This window comes from Misgurnus anguillicaudatus, chromosome 1 (genome assembly GCF_027580225.2).
Source record: "Misgurnus anguillicaudatus chromosome 1, ASM2758022v2, whole genome shotgun sequence".
Taxonomy (NCBI): domain Eukaryota; kingdom Metazoa; phylum Chordata; class Actinopteri; order Cypriniformes; family Cobitidae; genus Misgurnus; species Misgurnus anguillicaudatus.
Window position 1 is genome coordinate 32,588,583 of NC_073337.2, and position 17,682 is coordinate 32,606,264.

Below are 17,682 nucleotides of genomic sequence, written 5' to 3' on the forward strand. Positions count from 1 at the left end.
GCCAAATCTGCTAAGAAAAAAAACACCTTCAAATTTTCTGTCAGACTTAGTAAATGATTTAACTACAGAAGAGTCAAGTTAAATAGGGAAAAAACCTAAACTCTGGTTATTTTTTAGCACGATGCTAATGGTCTAATCAGATTCAATGGATTGTGCTAAGCTATGCTAAAAGTTGTAACACCAGACCTGATATCAGCTGAATGGATTCCAAAACAATAAAAATCAAATGTTTAACTCAATGGGAGCTGGAAAATTAGCAAATTTTCAAAAAAAATTGGTGTCTCAAAAAAGGTACCTGTGCTAGATTGAAGTTTTGTCCCTTACAAAAACTTTATTTGAAATTTACATTTTTGTACATAAGTTAATCACTTTTAGGGTTAAATAGACATTTTTGTACATAAGTTAATCACTTTTAGGGTTAAATAGACATTTTTTTGTACATAAGTTAATCACTTTTAGGGTTAAATAGACATGTCTCCATTAGGAAAAAATACAAGTCATTAAAAACATACTTTTGGAGTAGAGTTTTCTAGAAATTCAATTTACATTTACAACATAAGCACAGAACAAGATACAATCTTAAAACACTTCCTGCTGTTGAAACAGAAATAAGGGCATGGTTCATTTCACTGAAATTACTGATGTGTGTGACACATAACTGAGGGCACCTAACAACTAAATAGAGTTCCTCTGTGGTTGTACATAGAATTTCACAGCCCTTTGAAAGCAAAAGTATTAACTCCCAGAGTTATCAAACATCAAGACTTCCCTACTTCACCTTTGCTTTAAAATAGGCATTTAATATTTATCGAATGTGTTGCTGAATGATACTGCTGGTAGGTTTGGGTTTTTTGACAGGATCCTTTTCAAAACACTTCCAGAGTCTAACGGTTTCATCAGCAGCTATAGAAGCCACCGTAGAACCATCTGGACTCAGTGCCAAGTTCAGAATTCGGTCTTCATGTCCTGAAATAGAAAACAATGTTGTTTATCTCCTCATCTTTTTAGAGTTGTGTGATTGTAAAGATCACCCTGAATAAAGAGTGACAATAGATTGGGCAGGGAGCAAACTTGCCTTCAAGTTCAGCAACTTTAGTAAGCGAGGGGTACTTCCAAATGATAACCTTGTCATGACCAAAACCATGGCCCGACACCAGCTCTTTGTAATTTGGTGAAAACACAAGAGATGATATCTGAAAGGAACGGATAAAAAATTACTAAAATGATTCAGTCTATATTATGACAACAATCATAAACGGAGCCTACCTGTGAGGGTGTATCCAAAGAACTGATGCAAGAGCCACTATTGGCATTCCAAATGCGAATATGGTGATCACCTATACCTCCTCCAGATGCAAGGATGTTAGGTTGCCACGGACACCATGCCAAAGCCTTAAGAACACAAGTAAACAAAGATCAAATGGTAAGGGGGATCCACATCAAACCACTTTTTGCAGAGCTGACTAAATCAAATGAAATTACCTTGACTGCTCCTTGGTGTTCTGTTAGTGCACGGACAACTTGATTGCCTGATCCAGTTGTCATTGGCCAAATAAACACAGTATCGTCATTGCCACCACTAGCTAAATATTGTCCATCAGGGGACCAAGAAAGGCCACAAACTTCCCCACTGTGCCCCCCGTATGTGTCTATGTGATGGTCAGCTACACGGACATCATGCTGATGAATCATACCAGATCGAGAGCCACTAAGGAGAAAAAGGAGCAAGAAGTTCTTAATTCTTGTTTCAAGAAATGTATAATTTTTATACCACTAGATGATATTGGTCTTACCTAGACAAAATGTGATGATTCCAACTCAAGCATCCAACCCTTGCTGAATGGCCGTCCATGCTGCGAAGACGTTTTTGGCATTGCACATCCCATAACTACAGGAGGAAAAGAACAAACACAATATAAAGGTTAATGGTTTGCAGAGAAAAAGCAGACTAGCTTGCTTTTTTGTAAAGGTCTTCTGGTCTGATGCTTCAGGTAATGTGATTGAGCGATTATCTAATTTTTTACACTACAAAGATGCCACAATTGAAACAACAGCAAAGTAAAATCACAAGGGATCTCATTTATAAAGCGTGCGTACACACAAAATGGGGCTGGAAAAGTCTGTACGCAAGTTCCCACGCAAAGGTGATCTATAAAAAACTTATTTGATGGGAGAATGGGCTTGCAGAGTGGGATGTGAGGATGATTCATGAACCTCATTCACACAGACCTCGGGTCCCAGAAAATACCCGTAAAATTGCCAGACAAGCGTCTGTGTAAACAAAAATTCGTTCCGTTAATCTTCTGGGATCGTTGCCGGAAAGAGGACCTAGTAAGATACGCGAGTAACCCTCTGTGTGAACAAGAAGCCGCAAGAATGCCGTAATGGGCGTGTCGAAGTGAGAGTGAGGACGCGCGCGTCATCATCACAACACAAGTTATGGTTCAGCTCCTTACAACGAGATAACATGCATATAAACATTCATCACGAGAAATGTTGCAAACTAGATTGACGCAGTAATCAGGAAATGATAAATGAGACCCATAAACAATGACGCACGTGCCGTAGTGAGGACGCGCGTGTCATGGCAACATGAAGTTGGTTCAACTCTTTAAAATGAGGGATTTACAACATTCACTACGAGAAATGTCAGCAAACTGGACTGAAGCAGATATCAGGCAAGTTAGCTCGTTACTTACTGCGTTGAAACGGAGATCATTCAGCAGCATAAAAGAATATCGCGTCACGTGCTCATTTGAGCTATAATAAACGAAAATACCCGCACGTCATCCCAACAAGTCGTTCAGCTCCTCAAAATGCGGGTTTTAAACGCATATATAATAATCACGATGAGAAATGTCTGAAAACTGTATTAAAGCAGAAATCAGGGAGCTCGTCAAATATCCATTCTGAAGCTGAGATCATTCACCAGCATTAGAACGGTGCGTCACGCGCTCCTTTATAATCTTATCATAAACAAAAGTGCACGCGAGTAGTTCTTGGACGGAGAAATAATATATAATATGCAAACTTCAGACGCTGCGTAGAAGAGAGGGCGGGACTTTCAATAGGTCACGTGTCTTTCCGGGACCGACACATGCCGGAAAAACCTGGCAGTGTGAATGAAAAAAAATCTAACTATTCCGGAAAAATCCAGGATTCATATGCCGTGTATTTTACGGAATTTGTGTGTGAAAAGGGCTATGTACGCACACTTGCAGGTGATCTGTGACTTAAAAAGGGAACATTGCTTTTTGTTTTGCCATTTTTGACTTTTGTGCATACGTAGACTTTTAGTAAGGATACGTTTTATAAATAAGACCCCAGATCAGTAATTACCTCGACTTTACAATCACTAGTCCCAACAGCCAGGAAATTGCCATCTTTGCTCCAAGAGACCGAGCAGATGAAATTGTTTTCATCTTCCATTTTCTTCAATAAAATGATGTCTTCCACAGCAGCATCCCACAAAAACACACGGTGGGCAAGGCCAATGGCCAACAGGTTTTGCCTTCCCCAGTCCATCAGGTTCAGATCTGTGGGTAAACCGCATACAAACCAGTGGTTGTGATATTTAATGATCTACAAATTAGACAATTCACTGTTAAACAAAACCATTAACTCACAGAAGTCATTTCTGAAACCAGGAGCATGTAGAATCTGCTCTGTAACTGAAGAGATGCATCTGCTTTTCTTGACTGAGGCCGGTGTGGTGTTATTCTGATAACCTGTAAAAAATAAGTTTAAATTTTAGTCCTCATTCTAGATCGATGTTACCATTAGGTGTCAGTCAATACCTATAGTACAGTGTGTGGAAATTAATTTTGTTCCATTTTATATTTCTTTAATCATTTTATTCTACAAACACTGTGTGTTTTATATATGCACTGAGCTTTTATGTAAAATGAGGTGTTTTTGTTACTGAGGGGGAGCAGCTTGTGTGTGTGTGTGTGTAGAGGCTGTAACGCGGATTAGCTAGGAATGTGCATCTGGTAATGGTCAAGATAAAAGAGGTCTGAGGGGGAAAAGCAAACAGACAACCATGTTATTAACCAATGCTTTAATGTTCACAGGATAAAATATGCAATATATTTCTTACTTAATCAGTATTAATCAGTGAATAATTGATGTAATAAATATAAGATGTTGTCTTTGATAAATGTGTATTAACCAATGAAATGAAGGTTGCATACAAAATAATCTAATGGGGGGATTAGCAGAAGAACAGAATCTCCTGCGCTTGTTCTTTGTGTGTGTGTGTGTTTTCTTCCCTAACAGATGGTTTTTTTTAATAATGATTAAAGTGTTTTGCTTAGAAGTAGTATTGCAGTAAAAGATGTAATGTGTTTATCTATCTAAAGAAGTTAATGTGTGCCTTATTCATATAACCAATTTTACGAATAATGAAATGTCATGATATTGAAATGTGTTTTACATAAACACTTTCATTTTACAGCTTATGATTTTTACGAATAAATGAATGTTTTATTAATGATTTGTTTTTAAGAAAGCATTATAATATTCTATGTGAAGTCAATCATATGTGAAGTGGAGGAGTACTGGGGAGAAAGTGACAGACTGCATGGCTCTCAGGGATGAGCGGAGAACAGTTTGTTTTTTCTTTGTCTGTGTGTGTCTATCTTCTCCTGCAGGCTAAAACTGGGTGTGGTGATGGAGTCAGATGTACGAGGGGAACGTCCTTTGTGGGTGGAGATTTTAAGAAGATCGACTTCACATACTTTATAAATAACTGTTTTCCCAAATGCTGGTGGTTAGTCGATTGCCTATTGTGGCCTTGAGACTACCCAGCGCGCTGTAAAACTTTTTCATATCTGATCAATAAATAGTTTAATTTTAATACTGTGCCTTTCCTCTAATTATGAACATGCAATGGACGCCTTAAAGTCCAACAAGTGTAAGGTAGGGTAAAACATTTGAAAGAAAATGCAATACTCACCCTCAGGGGCATTTAGTGGATTGCCTCCGAAATGTAAGATTTTTGCTTCCTCAATGTCATACCCATTTAGTGTCACAGACCAAGCTTTTTGATTTGTCTGTCAGAACAATAAGATACGCATCACTAAAGGTGTCTTGTTGTGATCATGATTTAACTCAAAGTTACAACAACAAAACAGTGACTTACTGCCAAGGATGGAGTCTCTTCAACCGGCTCATTCGCTTTTGAAATAAGAAAGCTCGCCACATCCAGCTGTTTGTTATTTCTTGTGGGGATGAAACGGTCTCCCCCTGCTGTAGGGGTGTTTTGGGTTTTGCTGTTCTTTCCTGTTAAAAGGCAGGGAATATTTAGGAAATAAATTGATGATTGACTACATTGAGTACAACCTGCACGTGCCACTTACCTGGCGTTTTGCTTGGTGTTTTGGAAAGGCTTACTGATCTGTTTACACTCTTGTTGGGTGATAGAGAGTTTGGGTTTGTAGAGTTGGATGTGCTGGCTTTCCACTGCCACCTCGCCATCGGGGGCGTTGTAATCGGCATGTCCAATCTTAGGATGTTGTGGATGTCGTTTTCAAGGCAAAAGTGGGCCATTGTTGCTAAAGTTGTGACCACTCTACAAACATCGGTAAAAAAGATACAGTCTGATCACATGGCGAACACAAACGAGTTTGAAGTAACATTAAAAATGTTATACTTAAACCAAGGGGCAACCTTCCAAGCTCTCTAATGAAGCCAACACGGAAGTGACTTAAACTGCAATTCATCGACTGGCCGCTTGAGGCTGGCTCCAAAAGGGAGTCAATTCCCATAGACTCCCATGTTAAAAATGGCCAACTTTACAGTAGAAAATAATATGTTTACAGCCTGGTACAAAAAGTGTTTTTGGCCTATAGCTAATTTTGCCCTTCATGACAACTGTGAGGGGGGTGAATTTTTTTGTAACTCACCGTTTAGATTATATTAAGCCTTAAACTACTGCATAATTAAGGGCGTGGCCGCTTGAGTGTCGGTTGAACAGCCACTGCTGTCACTAGACTCGCGCTAGGCGGGCATGGTTTCACCTCAGCTTCACCCATGTCCCGCCTCTTTACCCATTTTCGGTTTTCCGCGAGTTCGCGGGGACGCGCGGCCAAGATGGCGACGGCAGGCAACGCCTAATAAAGCCTAGGCTGTTTCTCAATTCCAAGAACGCAAAGAACGGACTTGCGTCCTCGTGGAGATCGGTCTTGCCAGGCGACCTTGGAAGAACGAACTCGGAAGTTTTGCCGCAATGACTGCTGGGGCGTTAAGCGATTTCAGCAAGTCTGCACTCGATGCATCCTCGATATCAAGAACACATCCGGGTATTTTCATGCGTCCTCTGTCCTTGCGTTCTTAAGAATTGGAATGAACTTCGACCGTTAATGATGACGTAGAGCGAGGACACGAGGACGCAAGATCGCTGAAGAACGCATATTGAGAAACAGCCCTAGTTTATGGTCGCCGCGTCCGCAAGAGCGCGTTGGTGCGCGCGGCAAAAATGACGTCAACGCGGAGTGGGCGGTCGCGCGCGTTGGGTGCGCGAGACCCCATTTCGTGTGGCGCTGTGCACGGCATTTTTTGTAACTTTCCGCGCGGCTCCGCATCCGAAAATGACCGAACTCGAGGCGATTCTGTCCGAGCAGGCAAGCCTGTGACGTATCTCTTTGATAAATCCAAGCAAAACAATGTATATATTTATCTGACACTCTGGAAGTAAAGTATGGAAACTTTGCAGTTTAAAACACGAATTACATGAATCAGAATGTTTGGCTTATATTTGTATTGAATGAACTACTGGATGAGGAATAAAATATAAACCTTAAGATGTCTGTACTGTTTGTTTAGTAAAAACGTTAATGAAATGATAATGTTTAATAAAGACATATTTAAAGATTGTTGTTTTATTCATGTTCTCATATTTATATATATCAAACTCTAATGTTAAAAACAGTAGGGTTGTTCCAGCGGACGACTTCTATCCTCTTCTTTGTGTATGTTTTTGACTTTATTGCTCGCGTCGCCGCCTGGTGGTTAAAAAAATAGTGCAACGGCGAGCGCGTTACAGTCACATTAGCTACAAGCGACAGAGACAGAGCGATAGGCTACCATTCATTTTCAATGGAAGTGGCCGTTTGCCAGCGACAAGCTCGCGGCTGCGCGAGCAAGGCGGGGCCAAAATAGACAAGCAGGCTATTTTATGCAAATGCTGAGCGATGCGACAAAGCGACTGCCAATCAGAGTGAAGGAGCAGCGTGACGTAGGTCTGTGGTCGAGTCTGAGAAAATAATTCAAGATGGCGGAAACTGCGTATTTATGTATATATCTGATAAGTTTGGCATTTTCTCTCATATATTTTGTTACTTTTATCGAGAAATAAATACTTTTAAATCCAAAATCACCATTCTTGTAACTTAACAATACCTCTAAAGTGACTTTTGATACCGCTTTGAGAAACTAGCCAAGGAACGCCCATCAAGCGAGTGCGTGTCGCTCGGTGTCGTTCACTTTTGTAGCTAATGTGACCATAGATATGTATATAAAGGCTAGATGGCTCGTCCGCGCTGCTGGCCAATTGAGTGCAACGTCCGCATTTTGGCGGCCATCTTACGTCAGGGCGCTCGCTCACTCGTAGCATTGAGTTTTAATGATGCAGGTACTTTTAAATGACCATAACTTGCTTAATTTTTTACCGATTTTCAAACAGTTTGGTTTGGTGTCATAGGTACATCTTTGACGTTTATAACAGTGGCGGAACTAGAATTTTTTTAATGGGGTGGCCAGGGGGTGGCCAAAGCTACTTTAGGGGGTCCATAGTCCACAAAAGAAAATGACATGTAACCATGTATCAAGAAAGCATAAATGAATCTTTTGATCGCATTAGATGTAAACAATAAGGGTGAATTTTAAATCTTTCTACTGTATTTCTTACATCTTTACTGTCTGTTAAAGGGATTCACCCATAAATGAAAATTCTGTCATCATTTACTCAACCTTATGTTGTTCTAAACCTGTATTTTATTTTAATAAACACAAAAGATATTTTGATAAATGATGGTAAGCACACAATTAATGGTATATCCATTGAATTCCATTATGTTGTTTTTATTCCTACTATGGAAGTCAATGGTTAACAGCTGTGTGCATACCATCATTTATCAAAATATCTTCTTTTGTGTTCATGAGAAAAAATAAATTCGTACGGGTTTGGAACAACATGGGGGTGTGGAATGATGACAGAATTTTCATTTTGTGAACTATCCCTTTAATGAAGCAAAAGATCAGGAAATCTAAACTCCATGATAAACCTTAAACTTACTTCAAATAGCACAACACAAAGGATGTTTCGATTAATCGTTATTTACGAAGATACAGAAGATGCAAAGGTTTTCTTTTTTCTTTTGATATTTAATTAACTTTAATGACAGAGAGACTTCAACAGGTTAGGCTAAGACCGAATGCACCAATCAAATGTTTATTCTTTTAAGACGTACAGTAACCAAATGTTTAGTATGAAAATCACCAAGACAGCTATTTTGACGTATGAGCATTTGTCCGTTTAATAAGCCAAAAAGATGCGAATATGAAGTCGTTTAAGCTCTGGCTGTGCACGCGCACTATATGCGCGTCGCGCTTTCAAGTTCAATGTGGCAATCCAGCCGAATTAACAATTATACAGTAGCCTATAAAGATCACGTCAAGAATGAAAACATGGTGCTGGGTTTTGTTGTAAAAAAAATTGGCAATCTTAGACTTTATTCAGTCCACAAGACACACTTCCAGCATATACGGTGAAAATAAATCATGTAGTATTAGCAAAATGCACGACTTCACTTACATCATTTTAAAGATTCCAATCATGTTGACATGACATGTATCTTCTGATGGTATGAAAAGTATTCGCTAAGTTACAGTAATTTTTCTGACGCGTTTTTGAAAAGACGTCACTGATGGAGAGATAACAGAACGCGCATTATGTATATTTTCTTAATTTTGTGAAAATCACAACATTCAGTTTTATAGACACACAAAAAAATGACACTTGAACGTTTTAAATTATGTATAAATCATATCTGTATGTCCAAAATCAGCAGAGTAATCCAAGTCTCTTTGCGCAGTGATTGAAAAATAAAGAGTTTGCGCCGCGACCGCAGGGACGGTTAATATTCATAATGTTTGTTTTTAACAATGTACTGCGCTGCCGCACGTCGAAAATAAACACAGCGATTAAGTGAAAGTAGCGCATTAAATTTGGGGTGGCACACGGGGTGGCCAGTGACATGTCAAGGGTGTCCAGTGCCACCCTGGACACCCCTCTGGCTCCGCCACTGGTAGTGTGTCTAATTATTGTGTATATTTAACCACACACACATTCATATATTCATTTCAGAATTGTTTTACTTATATATAATTTTTTTCATTTTTTTTATATAGAATATATAAAAATCTAAATAAATATATATATAAACATGTAAATGTTTTTAAAATACATACATGAATGTGTGTGCATTTATTTATACATAATAATTAAACACAGCACATACTCATATATTATGCCAAAAATCACTTTTATTTTGTATGCGATTAATCGCGATTAATCTTTGCCCAGCACTAGTGTTTATATTTACAACTAAAACAAACGTTTGTCTTTATAAAAGTTCTGTAACATTTCATACAGTTTATTGAGTTGGATCACGTGATGTTCGGTTGGCGAGCTTCAGAAAAGGTCACGTGATTTCCGGTTAGGGAACATAGGGACCATCGATGCTCACTAGTTTTTGCGGTGCATTGTGGGAATTTTTAGGGAACGAACGTTCCAGTGCACTGAACGGATTTTGCGATTGAGACAGCCTTTAAAATGGCTGACTCCCTGATCAGTGCCCTGACTACTGAACAAGGGAGCTGATTGAGACACACGGTAAGTTAATTAATGTGTACAGCTGAAAGCGGTATGCATTTGACACAAAAACTATTAAAAAAAACTCATTCCCCTTACGAAAATTAACCATGTTTTTTTGTGGTAAAAGTTTAGTAACCATGTTTTTTTTGTGTATTTATTATTAGCAAAACCATGTTTATTTTGTGGTAAAACACAGTTAATTGGTTTATCCAATGCTTGCCTATAGTGAAGTTAAAGTGTACCTTATTATGTTGATAGTATATTACAAATGTATACATCTACAATATAAAATGTAACTGAACATACTGCTCTCTCGTAATTTTAAGCCTGCGTTATTTCTCCATAAAATAATATACATTTGTACACCCCATATACTTTCAAAATGTACTTAAAATATACTGTTTCTAAAGAATACTAAATGTATTTTAGAAATATACTGTCAGTGCATTATTATAATGATAACTTTAAGCATACCGATAAAGTGTATACCTAAAATACATTTTAAAATAAGTTTAAATTTAGTATACTTTAGAAAAATATACTTAAAGTTTTGTGCAATTTTTAAAGTATAATTTTAGAATATATACTAAAGTATAATTATTTTGAAGTATGTTAAAAGTTTAATTGTAAAAAATACGTGCAAATATGTTGAAAGCACACTTTAAATATGTTTAAAGAAATTACATTTCTTTGTAAGTATATTTGTAATGTACTATTGCAAAGTTAAATATACTTGAAATACAATAGAGTATATTTGTTTTTCACCAGGGTATGGGTGAGTCTTTAAAATCAAGACCATATCTGAGTGGAGGTCCTCTTGCAAAACAAAAACCTTACCCTAATACGTTTAAAAAACACGTCATTTTATAAACATATAATCCATTTGGCGCATGCCTGATCAGTTCTGCGTTATTGACTCCTTGTTTAAGAAACTGCAACTGAAAATAGCTTATAAATGAGCACCGTATAATATAGTTGCGAAACAACATCTAAAGTGCATTACAACACCAAATAGTTCAGAATAAACCTATATTATTCAATTCTAATATTGTGAAGATGTTTTATAATAAACGGAGAATTTAGATTTATTATATCAGCTTTAGTAAACTTAAGCTGGGCGTATACGGTTCGAATTCTGACAGTCTGAACGTCAGAGCTCTCACACACAACACGAGTGAGTTTATGCGAAAATCATTCGGAAGCAGTAACACACGACAAGATTTTACTGTAGCCTACTACTTCAATTCTGACAAGCATTTTAGGTGTGTGTGGATGAACTAGGCTACTTTTCGTTGTGGCAGAAATCAAACAAGAATAGATATTGGCAAAGCTATTGGCTTAAGTGCAGAGAACAGCATGGAATTAATGTTCTTTTGCATTTCTGTTTATGCATTTCGACATTGCAATAGGTCTAGAAGGCTGTGGAGGTGAATGAATTTCCTTGCCAGCGATTTTTCGTGACTAACTAGCACAGTTTACCAACTTAATAATAGCAATATATTTACTTTGCACTGTACAATCATGATAAATTATGTAACATTGTTGCTTTTTTGATAAATATGATAGTTTAAAAACAAATTAAGTGGCATTATTTATTTGTAAATGCAGGAAGAGCAAGGTACGCTACACGTCTTTTCCCTTTATGATTAAACCCCCTGGGGTCCAAAAACGCGGGGCCGCGTTTTGACGCATTTTTTCCTGTTTCCTGTGACATCCACTTAAAATACTCCGTCATTCATAATCATACACATACATGTAATACATCATTCGAAACTGTGAAGTCTCTACTTTAATGTGAGTGCCTTCATAATAACAACAAAACTGTGTGCTTTTGGCAAATAAAGAAAATAAACAGGGAGTGCATTTCGACATCTCTGTCTCCTTGACCATTTTCCTCAAACACGTTTCAAACATGAACTGATAACTCCGCCAATACTTGTCACACGAACATGATACATATGTCTAAAGAAAGCATGAAATGTCTACTTTTACATGATGTAATTAAAATCTGAAGAACTCATTGTCTGTTTGTGTGATCGACATGTAAGTAAAGAGAGGTACAGTTTTTCTGGCTCGACCTCATTAGCGCTAATGTAATCCCACCTTCCCTTGTGCGCGTCATTCATATGGAAATTACCTGATGCGGGCTATGCAAACAAGATCAACGCCCACAAACAATGCTTTAAGAAGCAGCGAGTTTTGACAGTTTCATCCACTTATGAACGCGTTCGGAAGATGACACGCTTTACAGGTGAGGAAGCTCTATGCTCCTGGACAGCGAGGAAGAAGAGTTCACTGTTTCTTCAGACGAAGAGCACGACTCCGACGATGAACGTTTGTATTTTGAAGAGCGACTTGATCCAGCTGAGGATATAATTTCTGAAGAGTAAGTTTTACCTACATTTGTTGAAATGTTGTGTAACTTTTATATACTGTATACTGACTGTTTGCAAGCAGATATTCATAATGACTTTATAAAAAACGTCTCGTAATTGGCCATTTGTATTAACATTAAAATTATAGTTCTTACATTAAACCGTATGCTGATAAGTGTAATGTGAATGTTATAAAGCAATATCACTACTATAACTATAGTGTCCATGCCGACTTATCAATAAGCCTTCTTTATTTGCTCGGGTGTAACATTGTGCTGTAAATGAGCCCGAAGATATGTCATGCGTTAAACAGTATGATTGTATGGTGTAAATATTCAATATGTCATAAAACAATATCACTATTTAGAATATATTTTGACTAGTGTTTATGCCTCAAAAAGTCTTGTTTACGCGACTATCTGTTCGGGTGTAAATGTATCGATGTAGTATCGATGTGCTGTAAATGTGTCCGGAGATTTGTAATGTGTTAATGTTTAGCCATAAATATGTCCGGTAATGGCCCGTTAACAAAGATATACCGCATCTATGTACCCAATTATCTTATCTCAACTATGCTTTACCGCCTTAGTATTGCTTTATAAGTTTGTTACTGTGGAGAATACATTATATTAATTATTAAAAACTTTTGTGTGGCAGCATCACTCTCCTCTTCAGCGGGCATTTGCAGAAATGCGACGGACATTCATACAGGGTAAGTCACATTTGCGGGCTTTTCTGTTTTATTAGTAGACTTTTACTGATGTTTTGCGTAGTAATTTGGAAAATACAAGATGTATATATATAAACATATCTGTATTTTCCGAAAATACATGATACAAATAATGTTTTTAATTTTTTTTTAGTAACGTGGCTTCATCATCATTTACTCGCACGGGGGCATGCAGAAACGAACCCGAAATAAATAAAGTGATACAATTTATATATATATTTTTTAAGGTAAAATGTAAGGCAAAATTTGTTTAATTATTCCTCATAACATTTTTATGCCACGATCTACAGAACATCACACAAAAAAACATTTTGAGAACTAAACCTAAAAAATAACAAAGGTGATCCTGCCTTGGAAACCCCGGCTACAATTTAGTATTTTTATTTAATTCGGAGATTAAGCGCGTCAAAGCCATGACCAAAAAAAGACAAATGACAAATAATTTGTGATTGTTACTGTAAATGATAAAAACTATAAGCTATAATGTATACAATTCGTTAAACGTTAATTTATAACAAGAAAAACACTGAAATTAATGATTTTATAGACACTCCGCGGTATTGTTTAGCACAGAAATACCTGCTTGCTTGCTTTGACTTTGATCATCTCTGTATTCACTTTAGATACAGAAAGACCTGATGATATTATTTATTTCAGTAATCTCTTTGCTATCATTTGAAAGTGAACACCGACCATAATAGATAACCACTCTGTTTTAAATACATTTTAAAACTTATGCCCGCCGCAAAACATCCGTTTTGTAATGTTTAGTTTGATGAAATTCTAAATATGAGACGCAGAGCACCTATAGCACGTTCGGCAAAATTGCATGCGCAAACATGGCCAGAACGCAATAGCGCAACATCGATAGAACGAAAAACAATCCAAAATGTACAGACTTAAATTATATCAGAATTTACGTTTATAATAAATACATTTTTTAAATCAAATAAGGTCAGAAGTAACAACGTGCAGAACAAATGTGCAAAATGCCTCAAGTGCACGGAAACAAAACACAAGCCAAATAGATAAATCAGATAAACCAGAGTGATTTATAAATAAAATAAAGAAATTAATAAAAAAACGAAAGTATTGCCAGAATTGCCAGCTTCGTCTTTTAAATGTAGAAACAAAGAGGCAATGGTTTATTAACATAGGAACCTCTTTTTGGACGTGTAGCCCTGTCACAGGGATTGTTGGATTTATTAACGCATTTTAAAAATATTTATTGAAAGCTGCTACATCACATATTATTGGCAGCATTATAATAATATGCTGTATATCAATATATTGGGAGAAAGCTGTTATGTGCGAAATCAGATAATGTGTGCACCCATATACGGCCAAAATTGAATGATCCTCATTTCATAACACATCTGCAACGATTCGACTGTGAGATTGGTAGTCGAATCCGGCTTCTCCGATGCATCGAATCTTCAACTATTCGGGGTCACCCCTATTAATTATTAAAAAAAGTTCTCAATATTAGTAATACTGATGTGTTGCTTTGTACTTTGAAAATACATAATATTAATTAAGATATGTTTTCAGGAATGTGTCTGCAACACCAACTTCGTCTGGTACTCGCATGTTTTGAACAATGGCACGACAACATTTAACTCCATTCCCAAAGAGTTACAGTGTGTGATGGTTTACAAATGTATACCTTATTTTTTATATTTGGAAGTATTTTTAGATGCACACCAAACTTTCACAGCTGACATTTAGAATCATTTTCTTTTAATTAGAGCCATATTGTACTGGTCATATAGAATATTGTTACATGTATACATATTGTTACTTTATTATTTATAATTACAATTAAGCTTCTTTATTTATAATTACAATAAAGCTTCTTAAATCTATTGTATTGTTCATGTTGTTAGCATTTTTTGCAACCCTGTAAGACTTTTATTTTACTAAAAAGGCCTTTTGTACTTTATTTTAACCTATTTTTTTTTTTAACTACAAGCAAAAGTTTTTCTCTTTAAGTCTCAAGCAAAAGTTTTTCTCTTTAAGTCTCCCCACAGTCACAGTTCTTTTGTCCCAACATTCCTCACTGAGCCACTAGGGGGTTGGGTCTCCTCAGGTGTAAAACACATCAATATTCATGACCATTGACCCTCCCATGCATATTGCCTTTACACAGCAAAAAGTGTCTTACAAAAGTTAAATCAATGTATTTTTTCACGTGAATGAGTGGGTTAAATGGTTTTTACATCTTTTTGTAGCAAATTCTCTACTCTACAAGAGTAGATAACTTTTTTGCTTGTTAACAAATGTTTAGGATGTGTTCCTTGGCCTTATTTCAGCAACTTTTTGTTTTCTTTTTTTTACTAACCACGCATAAACATCATTTACTTAAAAATACAAACATGTACATACATTTATCTTACATATTATTATAGCACAGTTTGTGCTGAATACAGTGTTATGTGATATTAGCCATTAATGTGTTTTAAAGCAACTGAAAAAAGACCAAATGTGAGAGCATCTCAGAACCTCTGACTGTGTCCAAAAAGGGTCCGACCCCAGAGGGTTAAAGTATTTAGACAAGAAATCTAAAGCCAAATATTAATTTACAAAAATAATTTAATATAAAGCACATTGTTAAGGCTTGTTAGCTCAAAAATGTATGGACCGTCGGTCAATACGGTGTCACAATATTAAGCCGTATTTGTGCACCTGTAAATACACAAAATAAATGCCACATAAACATCGCATATTAATATATGGCATTTTTCATAGTATATAAATTAACTATACATATTTTAGTCACAACTATAACTATTCAACTATACAAATATAGTATGAAAACAAGTGAATCATTATTTAAATGAAGTTTCAGGGATAGCATATACATTTGCAGTCATTTACATTTTGTCAGAAATTGTCAATTTCATTTCAGAACGAGACATAAAAACGACATAATTTACATTATGCTACATAATGTGTTCCTTTGGTCGAAAATATGTATAATGTATAACACACAAAAAATACCAAATATAAAACGTTTAATATAATAAAATATTAATATAACATCTTAACTCTTGTGTTCGTTGACAATTTATTTCACATTATTATACGTTTTTAAAGTGTAAAACAAAGGCATAGCTTAAATTAAACATGGACATTTTTATTCTCTGTGGACAGCCCTTTTACTATCTATTCATTTATGAAACTGTATACTGTACAGCGACTTTGGCACAGTCTGGATTACACAAAAACTCCGACATCCTTTGCACAACCTGTACTGTATATGTCATGGGTCTCCGCACGAAGTCTAAGAATTTTAATATGTATTACATATCTTTAGTTGGCTTTTTTATGCATGTTTACATTGCAATGATAAAACATTAAAACAAAAATAAATTTTACGTTAAGCCGTTTAATGCGAAAAAACACCTTTCACCGTCTACTTTAAAACAACACGCAGTCAGAAATCATGTCAATTTACATGTTTTAATTTTGAGATAGCCAAGATTACTCTATACTCCAAATATATTTTAAAATATACAAAAAGGCCAAACAAATATTTGCTGAAATTTATTTTGGAACGTTTACAAAAACATATTTTACATCGATATATTTTTTGGCGATTTTTGTAAATTTTTAAATATTTTAAAAATAAATACATTTTAAAGCATTAAATATTTTTAACCCTCCATATATTTCAATCCAAGGAAATATATTCACGTCCATTGAAAGAAAAACTGTTACGAACCTGTAAACGTTTTAAAAAGGTTTAAATTAAATATTTTCAACTTCAAAAATGTACTTTATAAAATTAACTTGCATTTAGCGTATACTTAAAATATATTTTGGCAAAGAATACATTTTGTATACAAATGTATTTGCTTACCTTGGAAAACCTATATTTTGAAATATATGTTGATAAATGAAGGTTAAAACTAAATGGGCTATATTTCCAAATTAAAAAATATATTAAACTGACCATTACTTTCTACAAAATGTATTTAGTATACATTTAAAATATATTTTTGGCCACAGAATTTTTTTTTTTTTTTTTGCCGTATGGGTGTAATGGATCCATCTACACACTCAGACCATTTAAACGAGAGTTTACTCGTCTGTGACTCGTAGAAGCGTTTGGTCCGTTTGGAAATATTGCCTTGTGAATGCGAACCGAACCAAAATGAAATTACAACATTGTAGCGATTTAATCCCAGGTTTCGGAACAAAGCAACAGGGTCTTCTTTTCGAGACGTCGGCAAATCAAACTTAAATGGTGCACCGGAGTTGTTTTGTGAAATAAAAACAAACTGAACATAAAACACGTTATGTTTAAATACCTGTGATAAGCGTTTGTTGGCGTCTGATCAGTTGGTCTTCCGGACGTGTTTCCTCTTCGGCTGGCCAAACTCGAATGCAACCAGCGGCCCGGCTAAATAGTGCCAGTGTCGTTTCACGCAGGCGCAAAGCAGGTGCAGACCGACGAGTCTATTTTTTTGTCATAAGGGGGGAGTACAAAACTGTAGATTATTTAAAATAATCTTACTTATTTGGACCCTTTTAGACGTAACTTGTTAGAATATTTAATCCCTTCAACTTTATATGACTCCATCATTCTAGAATAGAAAATAATTAGAGAAGCTGTCCGGTCTTCTGTCGAAGGACAGCTTCTCTAATTATGTTTTATTCTAGTTTTTAAAAGATTTCCAGATGATTTCATCACTCCA

General features: G+C 36.0%; 1 protein-coding gene across 1 annotated transcript; it reads right to left on the reverse strand.

The window, feature by feature from the left end:
• Positions 1 to 305: 305 nt before the first annotated feature.
• LOC129435884 (cell division cycle protein 20 homolog) lies at positions 306 to 17,428 on the reverse strand. The gene is made up of 11 exons (XM_055193781.2): positions 17,296 to 17,428; positions 5,361 to 5,572; positions 5,144 to 5,283; positions 4,958 to 5,054; positions 3,627 to 3,728; positions 3,340 to 3,536; positions 1,794 to 1,888; positions 1,483 to 1,708; positions 1,267 to 1,392; positions 1,076 to 1,193; positions 306 to 966 (listed from the first exon to the last, which is right to left on the reverse strand). Exons 2-11 carry the CDS (start codon positions 5,548 to 5,550, stop codon positions 806 to 808), a joined length of 1,452 nt encoding a protein of 483 aa, XP_055049756.2. The 5' UTR covers positions 5,551 to 5,572; positions 17,296 to 17,428; the 3' UTR covers positions 306 to 805.
• Positions 17,429 to 17,682: the final 254 nt, after the last annotated feature.